At 41.0% G+C, this 20,790-nt stretch overlaps 1 protein-coding gene across 1 annotated transcript in view; it reads left to right on the forward strand.

Moving 5' to 3' along the window:
• Positions 1 to 18,772: 18,772 nt before the first annotated feature.
• LOC139393157 (fibroblast growth factor 12-like) overlaps positions 18,773 to 20,790 on the forward strand; it is a 67,258-nt gene continuing 65,240 nt past the window's right edge. Inside the window, exon 1 of the mRNA XM_071141549.1 lies at positions 18,773 to 19,109. Coding sequence (XP_070997650.1) covers positions 18,968 to 19,109 — 142 coding nt within the window. The 5' untranslated portion in view covers positions 18,773 to 18,967. The remainder of the gene's footprint in view (positions 19,110 to 20,790) is intronic.

Genomic DNA, 20,790 nt, shown 5'->3' on the forward strand with positions numbered 1-20,790 from the left:
AGCTGTGCTGCAGTATGCTGCAACTTTTAAAGGATGAACCACTGTAAAGAGGAACCAGGCTCTGAGGGGTGGCCAGTTCTCTTCTGGCTGTGTCGGGTGGAGATTATAACAGTACATGGCCAAGATGTTCAAACATTCATAGATGACCAGCAGGGTCAAATAATAATAACCACAGTGGTTGTAGAGGGTGCAACGGGTCAGCACCTGGAGTAAATGTCAGTTGGCTTTTCATAGCTGAGAATTCAGAATTCGAGACAGCAGGTACGGTAGAGAGAGAGTTGAAAACAGCAGGTCTGGGACAAGGTAGCACATCCGGTGAACAGATCAGGGTTTCATAGCCACAGGCAGAACAGTTGAAACTGGAGCAGCAGCATGACCAGGTGGACTGGGGAGAGCAAGGAGTTATCAGGCCAGGTAGTCCCGAGGCATGGTCTTTGCTCAGGTCCTCTGGGAAGGGAGGGAGTGGGGGAGAGAATTAGAGGGAGCATACTTAAATTCACACAGGACACCGGATAAGACCGAATAATTACTCCAGATATAAGACTGACCCTAGCCCCCCGACACATAAACTATTGCAGCATAGATACTGGAGGCTGAGACAGGAGGGGTCGGGAGACACTCTGGCCCCGTCCGACGATACCCCAGGACAGGGCCAACCAGGCAGGAAATAACCCCACCCACTTTGCTAAAGTGGAGGGATATCCGTAAAGAGGGATATCCGTAAACCACCAACTTACTATCCTGAGACATGGCCGAGTATAGCCCACGGAGATCTCCCCCAACGTCAGTGACTCAAACCACTCAAGTGATGCACCCCATCTAGGGACGGCATGGAAGAGCACTAGTAAGCCAGTGACTCAGCCCCCGTAATAGGGTCAGCGGCAGAGAATCCCAGTGGAAAGAGGGGAACCGGCCAGGCAGAGACAGCAAGGGCTGTTCCTCACTCGTGTCTTTCCGTTCACCTTCGCACCGCTGGGCCAGACTACACTCAATCATAGGACCTACTGAAGAGATGAGTCTTCAATAAAGACATAAAGATTGAGACCATGTCTGCATCTCTCACATGGATAGGCAAACCATTCTATATAGGAGAAAGCCCTGCCTCCAGCTGTTTGCTAACAATTTCTATGGACAATAAGGAGGCCTACGTCTTGTGACCGTGGCGTACGTGTAGGTACAGTATGTACTGCAGGATCAAATCGGAGAGATTGGTAGGAGCAAGCCCATGTAATGCTTTGTAGGTTAGCAGTAAAACCTTGAAATCAGCTGTAACCTTAACAGAAAACCAGTGTAGAGGGTAGCACTGAGCATTGTAGTAGTCTAATCTAGAAGCGACAAACCATGGATTAGCTTCTCTGCATCATTTTTTGACAAAGTTTATGATTTTTGCAATGTTACGAAGATGGAAAAAAGCTGTTCATCAAAAGAGAGATCAGGGTCCAGAGTAATGCCGAGGTCCTTCACAGTTTTATTTGAGACGACTGTACAACCATCAAGACTAATTGTCAGATTCAACAGAAGATCTCTTTGTTTCTTGGGACCTTGAACTAGCATCTCTGTTTTGTCCAAGTTTGAAAGTAAAACTTCTTCCAGGGAGGGCACTTTTGGGGCTTCATCATGTTTCATCAAAATGTACAGCTGTGTATCGTCCGCATAGCACTGAAAGATAACATTATGTTTCTGAATGACATCACCAAGAGGTCAAATATGTAGTGAAAACAATAGTGGTGCTAAAACGGAACCTTGAGGAACACCGAAGCTTACAATTGATTTGTCAGAGGACAAACCATCCACAGAGACAAACTGATATCTTTCCGACAGATGAGATCTAAACCAGGCAAGAACTTGTCTGTGAAGACCAATTAGGGTTTCCAATCTCTCCAAAAGAATGTGGTGATTGATGGTGTCAAAAGTAGCACTAAGGTCTAGGAGCACTAGGACAGATGCAGAGCCTTTAAAAGGTAATTTACCACCTTCACGAGTGCAGTCTCAGTGCTATGGGGTCTAAAACCAGACTGAAGTGTTTCGTATACATTGTTTGTTTGTAGGAAGGCAGCGAGTTGCTGTGCAACCGCTTTTTCAAAATGTTTTGAGAGGAATGGGAGATTCGATATAAGCCGATAGTTTTTTATATTTTCTTGGTTAAGGTTTGGCTTTTTCAAGAGAGGCTTTATTACTGACACTTTTAGTGAGTTTGGTACACATCCGGTGGATAGAGAGACATTTATTATGTTCAACATAAGAGGGCCAAGCACAGGAAGCAGCTCTTTCAGTAGTTTAGTTGGAATAAGGTCCAGTATGCGGCTTGAAGGTTTAGAGGCCTTCATGAATGTGGTGTCAAGAGATATAGGATTACAAACCGTGAGTGTCTCCATTGATCTTAGGTTCTGGCAGTGTTGTAAAGATTCAGGACAGCTGATCTTTGGAGAAAAGAGTCTGTAATTTGCTTTCTAATGATCATGATATTTTCGTCAAAGAAGTCGGGCCTCTGCTTTTATAGGCAATACATCCTTTTTGTATGCGTGGCTGGCAGCAGATGGTGTGTAAAAGGCAATTAGTTGTCTGTGCAGATTTAAGATAGCACGAGGTTGATCGCCCGAGGGCTCAACTGTCTAGCTTCACAACAGCAAACACTATAATGTGCTCCTTTCTGCAAGTTTCCCACATATGTGACTTCCTGTAGACAGTAAACCCACATGCTGCGGTTGCACCCAAACGGCTCTTAGCTGTAAGCCTAGTCTTATGACTAAGTCACACAAAGACAAGTTTGTATCAGGTTAGAAAAACACTAGCATATAACAAGAGACTATTCTTTAAGCAGTAAAATATGGGATAGCATGACTAAATATGTAATTTTCCACGACATCACAATCCTGTCTCGGAGCTCTATGACAATTTCTTCAACCACATGGCTTGGTTTTTGATCTGACATGCATTATCAACTGTGGGTCCTTATATAGACAGGTGTGTGCCTTTCCAAATCATGTCCAATCAATTGAATTTACCACAGGGGGACTCCAATCAAGTTGTAGAAACATCTCAAGGATGATCAATGAAAACAGGATGCACCTGAGCTCAATTTTGAGTCTCATCGCAAAAGGTCTGAATAGTTATGTAAGGTATTTAAACATTTTTTTAAATAACCTGTTTTCGCTTTGTCATTATGGGGTATTGTGTGTAGATTGATGAGGAAAACAATTAATTTAATCAATTTTAGAATAAGGCTGTAACGTAACAAAATGTGGAAAAAGTCAAGGGGCCTGAATACTTTCCGAACGCACTTTATACTATACCTGTGTGTTAGCAATGTGCTTTTCCCCCTCCATCCCTCGCCTAAACTCTTTCCTGTAGTGACTTGTCTCTTCATTTTACCAATGGAAATCTTAAAGCAGCAATCAGCATTTGAAACATCAACAAAGTGTACTCCCCACCCCTGTTTTGGTTAATAGTTGAGGGATAGTGCTGGAGAATTGTAACCACTCAAATTCATAGACAGAGCTATGGATGCAAGCGGAATCTAACAATTTTTTCAGAATGGCACAAATTCCCCGATATCAGGGTACTCATGTCAACATGTTTGCTTTCAGAGCATATTTGATCCCAAATTATATTAATTAATTGATCCCATCATGATATTCAAATTATAGTTTGAACCATGTTTTGAGGCCACATTAACTTTTTTTTTTTACAAGCATTTGAGTAAACAAGTTTATATTTTGGTTTCTGATTGGGTACGACAGTTGAACTAAGCTCATGAGGTATTTCTAAGTTATATTCTTCAAGAAAAAAATAGCAACTGCTGATTGCCCCTTTAAAGGACTATAGGGTGAGGCTGTTTTCTTTACAAATCTATGACAAATCCTCTACTCCAGTTTTTCGTTTTTTTTATGTTGTTTTTTTCCTCTATCATTTTCACCTGGAAGTGTTAGTAAGGACTTTTGGACAATGACAAACACGCAAATAAATATTTACACTTGACCTATGATTCATTGTTGGGACATTGTAGTGTATTATACAATCGACTCCTGGTGACAAATTATGATTATAGTTATCATTATAATAATCTATCTATAAAGTTTGGCGCTGCAATGGATAGCAGCCGTTTTACAGGCTCCTGACCAATGTTTTTTTTTTTTATTACAGTGATCTTAACTTTTTTTGTAAATAATGAATCTGCCATACTTTCCTATGACCTAAAACAGATTCTAGATATCAGAACAGCGATCACTAACCTAAATTTGGATGACCATTTCTACTTCAACGTGTCGGCAGCTCTGGACGTTATGCTTACTCTGGACCAGACCCTAATCACCGGGACTCGAAAGAGGAAGCAGCGGCGCAAGAGGCCGATGAGATGGTATCCTGACGAGACGATGTTGGCGAGCAAATATAATGCCTCTGCCCTCCATTCTATTGGTGACGGTACATTCACTACGAAACAAACTGGACAAATTCCGCTTCAGACTATCCTATCAACGGGACTTGAACTGTAATATTCTGTTTCTCGGAGACGTAGCTGAACAAGGACATTGACAATATGCATCTTGCAGATTTTTCCGTGCATTGTCTGGACCAAACGACAGCCTTAGGTATTTGTATTTATTAAGGATCTAAATCAGCTCTTTCTGGGCTCCAGCAACGTTAAAGAAGTTATATACAATTAAAAATATTACATGATATTTCATAACTTTTTACCCAATACATTTAGTGTGTTCCTTCAGGCCACTACCACATATTTACAATACAACAGCATGTGTACGTGTGTGTAGAGTTTTTGTTGTGTGTGTGTGTCTCTTCACAGTCCCTGCTGTTCCATAAGGTGTATTTTTATCTGCTTTTTAAATGTGATTCTTCTTGCATCAGTTATCTGATGTGGAATAGAGTTCCATGTAGCACTGTGACCCTCCCATAGTCTGCTCTTGACTTGGGGATTGTGAAGAGACTTTGGGTGGCATGTCTTGTGGGGTATGCATAGGTGTCCGAGCTGTGTGCTAGTAGTTTAAAACAGACACCGGTGCATTCAGCATGTCAACACTTCTTACAAAAACAAGTAGTGATGAAGTCAATCTCTCCTCTGCTTTGAGACATTTACATGCATATTATTAATGTTAGCTCTCTGTGTACATTTAAGGGCCAGCAGTGCTGCCCTGTTTTGAGGTCCCTCTTTATGGCACCTGACCACACGAATGAGTAGTAGTCCAGGTACGATAAAACTAGAGCCTGTATGACCTGCCTTGTTGATAGCGTTGTTAAAAAGGCAGAGCAGTGCTTTATTAGGGACTGAGTTCTCCCCATCTTAGCTACTGTTGTATCAATATGTTTTGACCATGACATTTTAAAATTCAGGGTTACTCCAAGCAGTTTAGTCACCTCAACTTGCTCAATTTCCACATGATTTATTACTAGATTTAGTTGAGGTTTAGGGTTTAGTGAATAATTTTAGTTTTTGAAATATTTAGAACTAACTTATTCCTTGTCACCCATTCTGAAACTAACTGCAGTTCTTTAAGTGTTGCAGTGATTTCACTCGCTGTAGTAGCTGACGTGTATCGTGTTGAGTCATCCGTATACATAGACACAATGGCTTTACTCAAGGTCAGTGGAATGTCATTAGTAAAGATTGAAAAAGGTAAGGGGCTACCCTGGGGAATTCACGATTCTACCTGGATTATGTTCGAGAGGCTTCCATTACAGAACACCCTCTGTGTTCTGTTAGACAGGTGACTCTTTATCCACAATATTGCAGGGGGTGTAAAGCCATAACACATTTTCCCATCAGCAGACTATGATCGATAATGTCAAAAGCTGCACTGAAGTCTAACAAAACAGCTCCCACAATCTTTTGATCATCAATTTATCTCAGCCAATCAACAGTAAGTGCTGTGCTTGATGAAGGTCTTTCCATATAAGCATGCTGAAAGTCTGTCAATTTGTTTACTGTAAAATAGCATTATCTGGTCAAACACATTTTTTTCCAAAAGTTTACTAAAGGTTGGTACCTGGCTGATTGGTTGGCTATTTGAGCCAGTAAAGGGGGGGCTTTACTATTCTTGGGTAGCGGAATTACTTTTGCTGCTCTCCGTGCCTGAGTGCACACACTTTCTAATTGGCTTAGATTGAAGATATGGCAAATAGGAGTGTCAATATCGGCCACTATTATCCTCAGTAATTTTCTATCCAAGTTGTCAGACCTTGGTGGATTGTCATTGTTGATGGACAACAATTTTTTCACCTTTTTCCACACTGACTTTATGGAAATAAAAATTACAATGCTTGTCTATCGTTATTTGATCAGTTATACTTGGATGTGTAGAGTCAGCATTTGTTTCTGGCATGTCATGCCTAAGTTTGCTAATAAAAAAATAATTCATATAATTGGCAATATCAGTGGGTTTTGTGATTAATCTGATTCAATGAATGATTCAATGAATGTCATTTAAGGTGCTCCAAAGCTTTTTACTATCATTCTTTATGTAATTTATCTTTGTTTCATAGTATAGTTTCTTATTTTTACTCAGTTTAGTCACGCCTTCTCAATTTGCAGTACGTTTGCCAATCGGTTGTGCAGCCGGACCTATTTTCCATTCATTTTGTCTCATCCCTCTCAACCATACAAAGTTTCAATTCCTCATCAATCCAATGGATTTAACAGTTTTTAAAGTAATTTTCTTCATGTATTTTGTATTTTAGCTGCTGCTAATCCATTTGGATACAGCTTTAAAGACAATTTCTGCAGCATTAGTAAAGATGTGATCACTACATGTTGATGAATTCATTCCTGTGCTGTTTGTAACTACCCAGGTAGGTTGACTGATAACCTGAACCAGGTTGTAGGCATTAGTTACAATGTGAAGCATTTTCTTGAGTGGGCAGCTTGATGAAAGCCCGTCACTATTGAAAATACACCTCTCTGTTGATATCACATACATTATCAATTATTTCACACATGTTATCCAGATACTAACTGTTAGCACTTGGTGGTCTGTAGCACCTTCCCACAAGAATGGGCTTTAGGTGAGGCAGATGAACCTGTTGCCAAATTACTTCAACAGTATTTAACATGAGATCGTCTCTAAGCTTTACAGAAATGTGGTTCTGAATATAAAACGGCAACACCTCCACCATTAGCATTTATGTATTTTCTGTAGATAGTATAAGTATGTATTTATACCACTGTATCAAAGGTATTAATTAAAGTAAGTTTCAGAGATAGTCAGAATATGAATGTCATCTATTACTAGCAAATTATTGATTTCATGAACCCTCTTTCTTAAAACCTCTTTGGGCTGAGATCCCGCTAACGGGATCGATATGACAACAGCCAGTGAAAGTGCAGGGCGCCAAATTCAAAACAACAGAAATCCCATAATTACAATTCCTCAAACATACAAGTATTTTACACCATTTTAAAGATACACTTCTTGTTAATCCCACCACAGTGTCCGATTTCAAAAAGGCTTTACGACGAAAGCAAACCAAACGATTATGTTAGGTGAGTGCCTCGTCACAGAAAAAGTCATTTTTCAGTCACAAAAAGCAGAAATAGAGAGAAATTAATCCCTAACCTTTGATCTTCATCAGATGACACTCATAGGACTTCATGTTACACAATAATGTTTTGTTTGATAAAGTTCATATTTATATAAAAAAATCTCAGTATACATTGGCGCGGTATGTTCAGTAGTACCAAAACATCAGGTGATTTTGCAGAGAGCCACATCAATTTACAGAAATACTCATAATAAACATTGATAAAAGATACAAATAGTATGCATGGAATTATAGATACACTTCTCCTTAATGCAACCGCTGTCAGATTTCAAAAAAGCTTTACCGAAAAAGCACACCATGCTATAATCTGAGTACAGCGCTCAGAGACCAAAACAACCCAAACAGATATCCGCCATGTTGTGTAGTCAACAGAAGTCAGAAATAGCATTATAAATATTCACTTACCTTTGATCTTCATCAGAATGCACTCCCAGGAATCCCAGTTCCACAATAAATGTTTGTTTTGTTCGATCATGTCCATCATTTATGTCCAAATACCTCCTTTTTGTTCGCGCGTTTAGCCCAGTAATCCAAATTCATGACGCACGATCACTAGGTCCAGAGGAAAAGTCAAAAAGTTCCGTTACAGTCCGTAGAAAGATGTCAAGCGATGTATAGAATCAATCTTTAGGCTGTTTTTAACATAAATCTTCAATAATGTTCCAACTGGAGAATTCAAACCACAAATTTCCCACTTCCTGGTTGGATTTTTTTCTCAGGTTTCTGCCTGCCATATGAGTTCTGTTATACTCACAAACATCATTCAAACAGTTTTAGACACTTCAGAGTTTTCTATCCACTAATACTATGCATATATTAGCAACTGGGCCTGAGTAGCAGACAGTTTACTCTGGGCACCTTATTCAGCCAAGCTACTCAATACTGCCCCCAGCCATAACAAGTTAAGCTACATACAGTACCAGTCAAAAGTGTGGGGACACCTACTCATTCAAGGTTTTTTCTTTACTTTTAACTATTTTCTACATTGTGGAATAGTAGTGAAGACATCAAAACTAAGATATAATACATATGGAATCACATAGTAACCAAAAAAGTGTTAAATCAAAAAATATTTTGTATTTTTGATTCTTCAAAGTAGCCACCCTTTGCCTTGATGACAGCTTTGCACACTCTTGGCATTCTCTCAACCAGCTGCATGAGGAATGCTTTTCCAACAGTCTTGAAGGAGTTCCCACATATGCTGAGCACTTGTTGGCTGCTTTTCCTTCACTCTGTGGTCCAACTCATCCCAAACCATCTCAATTGGGTTGAGGTCGGGTGATTGTGGAAGCCAGGTCATATGATGCAGTACTCCATCACTCTCCTTCTTGGTCAAATAGCCCTTACACAGCCTGAAGGTGTGTTGGGTCATTGTCCTGTTGAAAAACAAATTATAGTTCCATTAAGCGCAAACAAGATGGGATTGCGTATTGCTGCAGAATCATGTGGTAGCCATGCTGGTTAAGTGTGCCTTGAATTCGAAATAAATTAGACAGTGTCACCAGCAAAGCACCCCCAGACCATCACACCACCTCCTCCATGCTTCACAGTGGGAACCACACATGCAGAGATCATCCGTCGTTCACCTACTCTGTGTCTCACAAAGACACGGCAGTTGGAACCAAAAATCTCAAATTTGGACTCATCAGTCTAAAGGACAGTTTTCCACCGGTCTAATGTCTATTGCTTGTGTTTCTTGGGCCAAGCAAGTCTCTTCTTCTTGTTGGTGTTGAGATGTGTCTGTCACTTGAACTCTGAAGCTTTTATTTGGGCTGCAATTTCTGAGGCTGGTAACTCTAATGAACTTATCCTCTGCAGCAGAGGTAACTCTGGGTCTTCCTTTCATGTGGCTGTCCTCATGACTGATTTTAATGTCTTAAAGTAATGATGGACTGTTATTTCTCTTTGCTTATTTGAGCTGTTCTTGCCATAATATGGACTTGGTCTTTTACCAAATAGGGCTATCTTCTGTATACCACCCCTACCTTGTCACAACACAACTGATTGGCTCAAATGCCAAGTGTTTAACCCTTTTTAGGTTACTACATGATTCCATATGTGTTATTTAATAGTTTTGATGTCTTCACTATTATTCTACAATGTAGAAAATAGTTTAAAAAAAAGAAAATCCCTTGAATGAGTAGGTGTGTCAACTTTTAACTGGTACTGTATGTTAACGTGGGCTATTTTTAGCACTTTCCTGAGATGTATGATTGTTTTCATTGCTTTACTGGGAAGCTTAGCAGATGTAGACATGCTCATGTTATTTATGTTAGTGCAAGAGTGAGCTGCAGACAATGGACTTCCTACTAGCGCACACCACCTCAGTTAACATACTTACTCTGGTTCATAGGAACATACTGCATACACTAGCTGTAGGATCAGCAGAGGCATTCAGGGCAGTTAAGAGAGACATACATTAGGTTACTTACATTGTGTCTTTCACCACCCCTGGGATAATGTACATTTGCTGAAGCATTATGCCAACTCAGTTACACAATGGTAGGGATTACCTGACCTGGGCTTTGGTCCTTGATAAGTCAACTCAACGTGGCCTTATAATGCTGTGAAATGATCCAGGATCCCAAACAATTTGGGTGGATCCCATTCTCCTTATAAAACAAGCTTTGTTTCCAGAAGGTATCAAAATTGTCAATCAATGTTACATCCATATAGCTGCAATAGTCTCGATGCCAGGTATGGAGGGCTGAAAGTCTGAAACTTTCAATGCCACGATTTAGGGAGTGTACAGGGCCAGATATTTTTGGGCATTTATTGGTGTCAAGCAGTGACCCAATCAATTCTTCAAAATCCTTCTTCAGCTGTTCTGAGCTGTCCTTCAAAATGTCATTGAATCCCACATGAACTATGATAGACAAAATTTCCTGATGCAGGTTTAAAATGTTTGGTAGTAGCTTATTGATGTCTTGTACTGGTGCTCCTGGATAACACAATGTTTTTGCTTCAGGGAATAAGACATTTCACACCATTGAACTGCCCAACACAACAGCCGGGAAAAGGGGATGGAAAAATCTGCCCATTCCTACCCCTCACACAATTTGTTGAACCTTTCATGGGCCTACGAAAAGCCGGATAGAATACGCCCGCTGCTCCCGGTGATCGGTCCAGACCTTCCACAGTAGGTAGTGCCCCGTCTGATCCAGAGAGGGAAAGGAGCTGGACTCAACGACAAAGCCGCTGCTGAAGTCAGCGTGGCTGGGGTCATTGTAACATTGTAACCTAGCAAGCTAGCTGGCCAGTTGGTAGCAGGTGTTGACACAAACACTTATGAACAAAATAAAAATAAAACAAAATAAAACTTCAGAAACAACAGGCCTAACCAACAGGTCGAGGAGCAGGAGGTATCTGAGTTCGTGACAGAAATTACGACCGTTAAGGTGAAGAGAGGGGTGGGGGTGTGTCCCTTAGAGATCGCGCACCAGCTGTTGATACCATTTAAGGTAATCTATCTCTCCTGATTTAGTATACCTCATGATAAGCTGCAGAATGCAGATCATACTATTTACCAAGCGAGTTTACAGTGCCGTGAATAAGTATTTGCCTCAGATTTTCAAATTTTTTGCATATTTGACACTGAATGAGATCAGATCTTCAACCAAAACCTAATATAATATAAAAGGGACCCTGAATGAACAAATAACACAAAATATGTATGCATATTTAATTTATTTATTAAAGTTATGCAACACCCAGTTATGAAAAAACCTCTTGGACTCTGGTTACGCCACCTTTAGCGGTAATAACTTGCAATAACTTAAACCAAACACTTCATGTAGTTATCAGTTAGTCTCTCACAGCGTTGTGGAGGAATTTTGGCCCACTCCTCCATGCAGAACGTCTTCAACTCTGATATTTCTGGGTTGTCGAGGGTCCTGCCACAACATCTCAATGGGATTTAGGTCTGGACTGATTAGGCCATTCCAAAACGTTCAGTTTCTTATTCTTCAACCATTCTGATGTAGACTTGCTTGTGTGTTTTGGATCATTGTCTTGCTGCATGACCCAGCTGCGCTTCAGCTTCAGCTCACTGATGGATGGCCTGACATATCTGATACAGAACAGAATTCATGTTTCCTTCAATGATGGCAAGGTGTCCAGGTCTTGATGCAGCAAAGCATCCCCAAACCATGACACTACCCCCACCATGCTTGACCATTGGTATGGGGTTCTTACTGTGGAATGTATTGTTTGATTTTTGCCAGATATAACGGGCTCATATCAGCCAAAAAGTTCCACTTTTGACTCATCTGTGCATAGAACATTGTTCCAGATCTTTTGAAGATCATCCAAGTGCTTTATGGCAAACTTGAGATGAGAATTCATGTTCTTAGTGAGCAATGGTTTCTGCCTTGCTAATGACAGAAACCATTGAATCCCATTTTTGAATTTCTGGTGATGGAATCATGAACACCGACCTTAGCCGAGGCAAGAGAGGCCTGGAGATCCCTGGATGTTGTTCGATATGGATCTGACTATGGTTCGGTGTAGCCCCATATTCTTAGAAATGGCATTGTAACCCTTTCCAGACTGATAGCCATGAACAACTTTTTTTACAGAAGTCTTCAGGAATGTATTTTGATTGTGGCATGATGTGCCTCTAGAATCTGTGTGCTCACAACTTCTCTCCGAAGTTAGTCAAATCTATATTGGGCAGGGCTGGCTCAAGTCAGGCCTGATTGTTAACCTAAGTAATCAAAAAGCTTACTCTAATTATCCCTTTAATTGGGTTGAGTTAACTAGGCGTGGGGGCAATAACTTTTTCACACCTGAAGATTGCGTGATTGGTTACCTTGCACACCAAACAAATGAAAGAAGCACCAAATTTGTGTCATTTTTTCTCTCGGACTCCCTCTATATACCACTACAACCCACAAAAAGATCTGACCAAATTCAATGTGAAAATGTGCAATAATGCAGAAAAACAGACAGGGTCAAATATTTCCCACGGCACTGTATATGTTTTGTAGCTGTCTACTAACCACCACAAACCAATGCTGGCACTGAAACCACACTCAATGAGCTGTATAGGACCATAACCAAAAATAAATACAGTTGAAGTCGGATGTTTACATACACTTAGGTTGGAGTCATTAAAACTTGTTTTTCAACCACTCCACAAATTTCTTGTTAACAAACTATAGTTTTGGCAAGTCGATTAGGATAATTTTTCCAAGTATTGTTTATGGACAGATTATTTCACTTATAATTCACTGTATCACAATTCCAGTGGATCAGAAGTTTACATACACTAAGTTGACTGTGCCTTTAAACAGCTTGGAAAATTCCAAAAAATTGTCATGGCTTTAGAAGCTTCTGATAGGCTAATTGACATAATTTGAGTGAATTGGAGGTGTACTTGTGGATCTATTTCAAGGCCTACCTTGAAACGCAGTGCCTCTTTGCTTGACATCATGGGAAAATCAAAAGAAATCAGCCAAGACCTCAGAATTTTTTTTGTAGACGTCCACAAGTTTGGTTCATCCTTGGGAGCAATTTCCAAACGCCTGAAGGTACCACGTTAATCTGTACAAACAATAGTATACAAGTATAAACACTATGCAGCCGTCATACCGCTCAGGAAGGAGACGCGTTCTGTCTCCTAGAGATGAACGTACTTTGGTGCGAAACGTGCAAATCAATCCCAGAACAACAGCAAAGGACCTTGTGAAGATGCTGGAGGACACAGGTACAAAAGTATCTATATCCACAGTAAAACGAGTCCTGTGTCGACATAACCTGAAAGGCCGCTCAGCAAGGAAGAAGCCACTACTCCAAAACCGCCATAAAAAAGCCAGACGGTTTGCAGCTGCACATGCGAACAAAGATCGTACTTTTTTGAGAAATGTCCTCTGGTCTGATGAAACAAAAATAGAACTGTTTGGCCATAATGACCATCGTTATGTTTGGAGGAAAAAGGGGATGCTTGCAAGCCGAAGAACACCATCCCAACCGTGAAGCACGGGGGTGGCAGCATCATGTTGTGGGGGTGCTTTGTTGCAGGAGGGTCTGGTGCACTTCACAAAATAAATGGCATCATGAGGGAGGACAATTATGTGGATATATTGAAGCAACATCTCAAGACATCAGTCAGGAAGTTAAAGCTTGGTTGCAAAAGGGTCTTCCAAATGGACAATGACCCCAAGCATACTTCCAAAGTTGTGGCAAAATGGCTTATGGACAACCTAGTCAATATATTGGATTGGCCATCACAAGGCCCTGACCTCAATCCTATAGAATATGTGTGGTCAGAACTGAAAAAGCATGAGCGAGCAAGGAGGCCTACAATCCTGAGTCAGTTACAACAACAGCTCTGTCAGGAGGAATGGGCCAAAATTCATCCAACTTATTATGGGAAGCTTGTGGAAGGCTACCTGAAACAGTTGACCCAAGTTAAACAATTTAAAGGCAATGCTACCAAATACTAATTTAGTGTATGTAAACTTCTGACCAACTGGGAATGTGATGAAAGAAATCCAAGCTGAAATAAATCATTCTCTCTACTATTATTCTGACATTTCACATTCTTCAAATAAAGTGGTGATCCTAACTGACCTAAAACAGGGATTTTTTTTTTAGATAAATGCCTTCCGTGCTCGCTTCGAGGCAGGCAACACTGAACTATGCATGACAGCACCAGCTGTTCCGAACAACTGTGTGATCCCGCTCTCCATAACTGATGTAACAAATTTAAACCGGTTAGCAGTCACAAAACCGCAGGGCCAGACGGATTACCAGGACACATACTCAGAGAATGCACTGACCAGCTGACCCCAAGCATACTTCCAAAGTTGTGGCAAAATGGCTCTTCACTGATATTTTCAAACTCTCCCTGACCCCGTCTGTAATGTTTCAAGCAGATCACCATTGTCCTTGTGCCCAAGAACGCCAAGCTAACCAGTCTAAATGGCTATAGCACTCACATCTGTAGCCAAGAAATGCTTTGAATGGCTGGTCATGGCTCACATCAACACCATCATCCCAGACAACATGTACCCACCAATTCGCATACTGCCCCAACAGATCCACAGATGGTGCAATCTCTAATGCACTCCATACTGCCTTCTCCCATCTGGACAATAGGAACAACTACAGTGCATTCGGAAAGTATTCAGACCACTTTTTCCACATTTTGTTACATTACAGCCATTTTCGAAATGCTTTAAATAGTTTCCCCCTAATCAATCTACACAATAGTTTGTGTTCAAGTCTGCGCTCTGGCTGGGCCACTCAAGGACATTCAGAGACTTGTCCCGAAGCCACTCCTGCATTGTCTTGGCTGTGTGCTTTAGGGTCGTTGTCCTGTTGAAAGGTAAACCTTTGCCCCAGTCTGAAGTCATGAGCGCTTTGGAGCAGGTTTTCATCAAGGATCTCTCTGTATTTTTCTCCGTTCATCTTTCCCTTGATCCTGACTAGTCTCACAGTCCCTGCCACTGAAAAACATCTCCACAGCATGATGTTGCCACCACCCTGCTTCACCATAGGGATGGTGCCAGGTTTCCTCTAGATGGGACATTTAGAATTCAGGCCAAAGCATTCAATCTTGGTTTCATCAGATCAAAGAATCTTGTTTGTCATGGTCTGAGAGTCCTTTAGGTGCCAACTGGAAGGTTCTCCCATCTCCACAGAAGAACTCTGGAGCTCTGTCAGAGTGATCATTGGGTTATTTTGTCATCTCCCTGACCAAGGCCCTTCTCCCCCCATTGCTCAGTTTGGCCTGGCGGCCAGCTCTAGGAAGAGTCTTGGTGGTTCCAAACTTCTTCCATTTAAGAATGATGGAGGCCACTGTGTTATTTGGGACCTTCAATGCTGCAGACATTTTTTGGTACCTTATGTAGACAAGTGTGTGTGCCTTTCCAAATCATGTCCAATCAATTGACTTTACCACAGGTGGACTCCAATCAAGTTGTAGAAACAGGCTGCACCTGAGCTCATTTTCAAGTCTCATAGCAAAGGGTCTGAATACTTATGCAAATATATTTAACAGATAATTCTGTTTTTATTTTGTCATTATGGGGTAATGTTTGTAGATTGAGGGAAAACATTTGTTTAATCAATTATAGAATAAGGCAGTAACATAACAAAATGTGGAAAAAGGGAAGAGGTCTCAATACTTTCCAAATGCACTGTATGTGAGAATGCTGTTCATTGACTACAGCTCACCTTACTGTAGGGCCCTCCAAGCTCATCCCTAAGCTCTTGGACTGAACACCTCCATCTGCAACTGGATCCGGGACTGCCTGACGGACCACCCCAGGTGGTGAGGGTAAGCAACAACACATCAATGGGGGCCCCTCGGGTTTCGTATTTAGTCTCCGCCTGTACTCCCTGTTCACCCACGACTGCGTGGGTGCACACGACTCAAATCGAATTGTATATGTCACATGCGCCGAATACAACAGGTGTAGACCTTACAGTGAATTGCTTACTACAAGCCAATGCAGTTGGTTAAGGGTAACAAATAAATAAAGAGCAGCAGTAAAAGAACAATAGCGAGGCTACATACGTACCAGTACAGAGTGGGTTTGCTTGGGCACCGATTAGTTGAGGTAATTGAGGTAATATGTACAGTGGGGCAAAAAAGTATTTAGTCAGCCACCAATTGTGCAAGTTCTCCCACTTAAAAGATGAGAGAGGCCTGTAATTTTCATCATAGGTACACTTCAACTACGACAGACAAAATGAGAAAGAAATACAGAAAATCACATTGTAGGATTTTTTATGAATTTATTTGCAAATTATGGTGGAAAATAAGTATTTGGTCACCTACAAACTAGCAAGATTTCTGGCTCTCACAGACCTGTAACTTCTTCTTTAAGAGGCTCCTCTGTCCTCCACTCGTTACCTGTATTAATGGCACCTGTTTGAACTTGTTATCAGTATAAAAGACACAACCTCAAACAGTCACACTCCAAACTCCACTATGGCCAATACCAAAGAGCTGTCAAAGGACACCATAAACAAAATTGTAGACCTGCACCAGGCTGGGAAGGTCTTATTGTCCTGCTGAAAGGGGAATTTGCTTCCCAGTGTCTGTTGGAAAGCAGACTGGACCATGTTTTTGCCTGTGCTTTGCTCTGTTCTGTTTCCTTTTATCCTACAAAACTCCCTAGTCCTTGCCGATGACAATTTAACCTTTATTTAACTAGGCAAGTCAGTTCAGAACAAATTCTTATATACAATGACGGCCTACCAAACCAGGACGACGCTGGGCCAGTTGTGCGCCGCCCTATGGGACTCCCAATCACAGCTGGATGTGATACAGCCAGGATTCAAACCAGGGACTGTAGTGACGCCTCTTGCACTGAGATGCAGTGCCTTAGACAGCTGAGCCACTCGGGAGCCCATAACATGATGCAGCCACCGCCAAGCGTGGTAATCAGTAATGTGTTGTTGGATTTGCCCAAATATAACACTTTGTATTCAGGACATTATTTATTTTTATTTAACTAGGCAAGTCAGATAAGAACAAATTCATATTTTCAATGATGGCCTAGGAACAGTCGGTTAACTGCATTGTTCAGGGGTAGAACAACATATTTTTTTCCTTGTCAGCTCGGGGATTTGATCTCGCAACCTTTCGGTTACAAGTCTAATGCTCTAACCACTAGGCTACCTGCCACCCCTTAAATATGTGAGATAAGGAACCAAAGACGGTCTTGGGATATCAAACAACAGCTTGGGAAGTGTGAAAACAGTGGAGGATATCATTTTTTAAATGTTGGGGTTGCTCTTTGCTGAAAGACAAACTTCCAATTTTGGCTTAAAGAACATTAAACGGGGTTTACACAACCCATATTTCTTGACAAACCCTACTTGTTTTACCAAGAATATATACAGTAGGGTTAAGGACTGGTACTAGTAAATAAATTGAGTTACCAGCAAAGCACACCCATTGACTATACATTAGAATTAGCTTATTATCATTATCGAAATTAAGGTTCTCATTATCCGAAACAGACCTAAAAATGATGGGATAATGAGAAATGTGTGTTTCGGTAATGAGAGGGCCTTTAGCTCAACCTGTAAACAATAGGATACAGATTATTATGAGTCATCAAACAATTGACAACATCACTGAAGCCCATTCATGCCCCCATGTTGGTAAGGTAATGTTTTTTTCTCTCCCAATTTGAGATTTTTAGCTGTTTCAGTAACAAGAAGGTTAAGTTGGGTATAGGGGGTGTCTGAGAATAAGAACCTGGTGAAGGCATATAAGCAAATACATTTACTTAGCATGTGCTCATCTAAGGACTCCTCCTCTAAATGATGCATCATTGGTGAATAAAACTTCATTTAAAAACTGATTGGAGTTTTTACAGGAACTTGAAAAGGTGTTACGTTAATGAGACACATGTCCGCAGACACTGTGTTTGTACGTAATAAATGTTATAGTTTAATGTAAACTTCAATAAGTATACCAATTGTATGATTTATGGACAGACTACAGCAACATATTTTGTGTTGTATTCAAATAACTTTGTTTTTTTCTAAAGTAACATTTCCTAAAATTCCCTGAATTTAATCCGGACGCATTTATGTAATGAGAATATTCAGGCGAAAATGTAAAATTGATATAAAATAAAACACTTTGGCAAAAACTAGCCATCTTAGTCTTTAGAATTTTCTAATTTATGCAGAATCATGATGGGTTTGTAACTGAATTCCCCCCCCCACCCACACAAACGTACTTGAAGATCACTCATAGAAAAAAAAAACAGTGTTCAAACATTTACTGACTTCCATATTTACCCACCTACACCCTGGTTACCTAACGAAGACATACTCTCTTTAATATGTCTCTGATGTCTTGCCTCTGTCATTGCTCACTGGGAATTTCCTCTACCAGCACTTTCTCCACGTAAACACAGATATAAATAGTTCCCACCATGCAGTGATGCCCATTTACACTATCAGAATAGACCCTATCCATTTCTATTGCATGGCGTGCCGGGGTCAAGGGATCACATATCCACATAGTTAAACCATTTGAATAACTCCTAATTGTGTTTGACGCATGGCGTTGCACACACTGGACAGGGAGGTGTGCAGCTGTCCCGCTTGACAAAGGTTAAAATGTTGATTCCAGTGTCTCATTGCAGTGTTAGATAACCTTCTCGTAAAGTCAAGGCGCGTATGGACGCAAGCGTGTGTGTGCTACAGGAGCCTGGAGAGAGTGGTGGTGGTGAGGTGGGGGTTTAGGGAGTTAGAGTTTTAGTGTTGCTGCAGCCAGGGCTAAATATGGCCAGACAGACCCACACCGAGTAGACTAGGACTGGTCAGCTAACCTATCCCTTTACAAGTGACATGGACAACTGACTTATACAGGTGCAGAGGGGTTGTGTAAGCAGCGGCAAAGGGGGGCGATAGCAGATTAAGGGATACAAACTGTGTCTTTATGGATGTCTCAGAGAGAGTTGAGGAGCCAGAAATGACTCGTTCGCTTGGTAGCCTGTTACGACGGTTGCTGTCCAAAGACAGTAAGGGAGAGGAGGAAGACAAGGAGGAAGGAACAGCAAAACCGGACAGCGATGAGCAGGGTGAGTTCTCTCTACTCCAAGCCAGGGGTTTCAAACTCCTTCCATGGAGGGCCGAGTGTCGGCAGGTTTTTTTTTCTTCCCTTTCAATTAAGACCTAGACAACCAGGTGAGGTAAGTTCCTTACTAATTAATGATCTTAATTCATTAATCAAGTACAAGGGTGGAGCGAAAACCCTCAGACACTCGGCCCTTCGTGGAATGAGCTTAACACGTGCTCCAAGCCATCCGCATAGGCTCAGAAGGAGTAGTTGGCGATAGTGTTCAGTAAGCTAGCTGTAGTAACGAAGTTAATTCAGTGCACGCTCATGTGAGGAGTAACTTTGCCTGAGACCTGAACTTGCATTAGCTCCTACCTAGATGACTAGGATTTATATCAACAGGCTGAGGCAGTCTTGTGGAATTGGTTCAATGGAGTTGGTTCAGTGCACACTGACATGAGGAGTAACATTGCAGTGTGCAGTGCGATGGCGATATCCAAGATAGCAATCCAAGATGGCAACAACTTACAACAAACTAGTGACAGACAAATGACTGTCACTAGTAGATTTTAACCTACAAATAACCTATTAATTTATGGTGGAGCAAATCTACAATTTCCTTGTTGTGTAGTGCAAACTGTTTAGTTTTGCTGGTGTAAAGATCGTGGGTCTCCCTCAACTCGGGTATATATATTTTTTGCTATTTGCACTCCTTTACTTGAAGTTTACTCAAGTAACCCTCTATGGCTGGCTTGGGTTCTATCCTTAGCTTTCCCTCTGAGGAGTGTCTCGTCCAAGCTGCTCCTCTTCGCTCTCAGCCTGATTGGCAGCTAAACAATCCGCAACCCGTTCTCTCAATCGACCTCCCACGCCCAATCTACTCACACATGCACACACTCACATACAGACTCATACATACACACAGTACCTCTCTCCCCTTACTTTTCCTTGGCCTCTATTTCTTACATCTCTCAGAGAAAATGTCAATTTTCATGATATTGCTTTGTTCACTGAAAAACAAACATTGCCGCTGGGTGAGTACATCTGACAATGTGCTCTCCCGTCCATTAGACATTTTGTCTGTGGGAACTCACTCTTTTTCACTCGGTCCACTTGTCCAAGTCCTGATGCATTTGTGGCATGATGTGAACAGTATAAACTTGTGTCACTACCAAAGTCTAATAGTTTTTAAATGACTGTTGGTTAAAGCCGGTGTCTGATTTTATTTTATTTTATCAATGTACCAATCGGGCTTCAGGAAGAAGCATAGCACAATTACAGCTGCCATGAAGGTTTTAAACGATATCACTGAAGCCGTTGACAAAAAACAGCACTGTATCTCACTTTTTATTGATCTTATCATCAATACTGACAAAACTAAACTAATGGTGTTTTCTAAAGCAAGAAATAGACCTCTGAACTTTTCACCTATTACTACCTTTCAGGGAAATGAGATTGAGACTAACCTCATATAAATATCTTGGTAATTGAATTGATGACAGCCTCTCTTTTAAATTGCATATTCAACAACTTACAAAAAAATTGAAGCTGAAGTTGGGATTTTATTTTAGAAATAAGGCCTGTTTTTATTTTGTATTGTCTGGAAACTCACTTGTAGAATTTGCTTGCAGAAGGTCTCTTAAAAAAGAGAAGCCGTTCAAGATTATTAAACAAAGAAGCCTAGTTATTCTTCTTTTGTTGAT

The sequence above is a fragment of the Oncorhynchus clarkii genome, chromosome 33, assembly GCF_045791955.1.
Source record: "Oncorhynchus clarkii lewisi isolate Uvic-CL-2024 chromosome 33, UVic_Ocla_1.0, whole genome shotgun sequence".
Taxonomy (NCBI): Eukaryota; Metazoa; Chordata; class Actinopteri; order Salmoniformes; family Salmonidae; genus Oncorhynchus; species Oncorhynchus clarkii.